The 1,227-nt window shown below is 41.6% G+C and overlaps 1 protein-coding gene across 1 annotated transcript; it reads left to right on the top strand.

The window, feature by feature from the left end:
- Positions 1-132: 132 nt before the first annotated feature.
- Positions 133-1,168, top strand: LOC106314554. Its single transcript, XM_013752412.1, has 3 exons — positions 133-476; positions 669-1,099; positions 1,155-1,168. The coding sequence occupies exons 1-3, from the start codon at positions 133-135 to the stop codon at positions 1,166-1,168; spliced, it is 789 nt and encodes a 262-aa protein (XP_013607866.1).
- Positions 1,169-1,227: the final 59 nt, after the last annotated feature.

Consider the following 1,227-nt stretch of genomic DNA (forward strand, 5'->3'; position numbering starts at 1 on the left):
GTTGTCGCATCTGTTTTGAGTGAAGAATATCCCGGTAGATATGACACACCAACACCAAATGATCTGATCAGTATGGTTACCCACAAGGTTGGTGTTGATGTGTCATATGCCACAGCATGGAGAGGAAAAAGGATGGCTGCTAATGAAGTCCGAGGTACTCCGGAAGAGAGTTTTTCTATGATACACTCGTATATGTACATGCTTAAGTTGAAGAATCCTGACTCAGTAAGTTATGTTGAAGTGGATGCGGCGAAAAGATTTAAGTATCTATTTTTCGCATTCGGAGCTTCCATAGAAGGGTTCACAGCGATGAGGAAAGTTATCATTGTGGATGGAACACATCTTAAGCATGTTTATAGTGGAGTTCTGCTTGTTGCGACGGGTCAAGATCCTGATCGTCACCACTACCCTATCGCATTTGGTGTAGTTGATGGTGAGAAAGAAGAAAGCTGGACGTGGTTTATGAATAAGCTGAGGTCAGTGATATCAGATGAAGGCGAATTGGTGTTTCTTTCGGATAGAAATGGAAGCTTGATCAAGTCAATACGTGAGGTGTTCCCAACGGCCGCACATGGATATTGTATCTGGCATTTGTCTCAAAATATCAAAGGACATGTTTTTATCTGGCATTTGTCTCAAAATGTCAAATGACATGTTTTCAACAACAGAGACGCTTGCGCAAGCAAGTTTACAGAGTGTGCACATGCTTATACAGTGGCTGAGTTCGATGATCTCTATGAGAGCTTTTCCAGAAGGTATCCTTCTGCTGCGGCGTATCTGGAGAAAAGTGTTGAAGTGAGAAAATGGGCAAGATGTTACTTTGAAGGAGACAGATACAATGTTAACACAACCAATGCAGCAAAATCCATTAATGGTGTTCTTCGGAAAGCGAGGAAATTCTTCTTGCTACCGATGATTGATGTTATCATCAAGAAAATGGCTGAATGGTTTAACAAACATAGGAAGAAGGCAGCTGAAATACCAGTCATAAAGAAGCTTGTGCCAACAGTGGAAAAGGAGTTGTCAAAAAGATGTTTGGAAGCGAGGTGTTTAGATGTTGTTGAGATAAACAGCTTCCACCTTGAGTACAATGTCAATGGTAGTGACGGAAAGATTTATACGGTTGATTTGGCAAGAAAAATGTGCACCTGCAGGTGTTTTGATCTAGACAAAATCCCATGTGTTCATGCTGCTGCTGCTGCCAAGTTCTTGAGCGTAGGAAGAGAT

The sequence above is a fragment of the Brassica oleracea genome, chromosome C9, assembly GCF_000695525.1.
Source record: "Brassica oleracea var. oleracea cultivar TO1000 chromosome C9, BOL, whole genome shotgun sequence".
Classification (NCBI taxonomy): Eukaryota; Viridiplantae; Streptophyta; class Magnoliopsida; order Brassicales; family Brassicaceae; genus Brassica; species Brassica oleracea.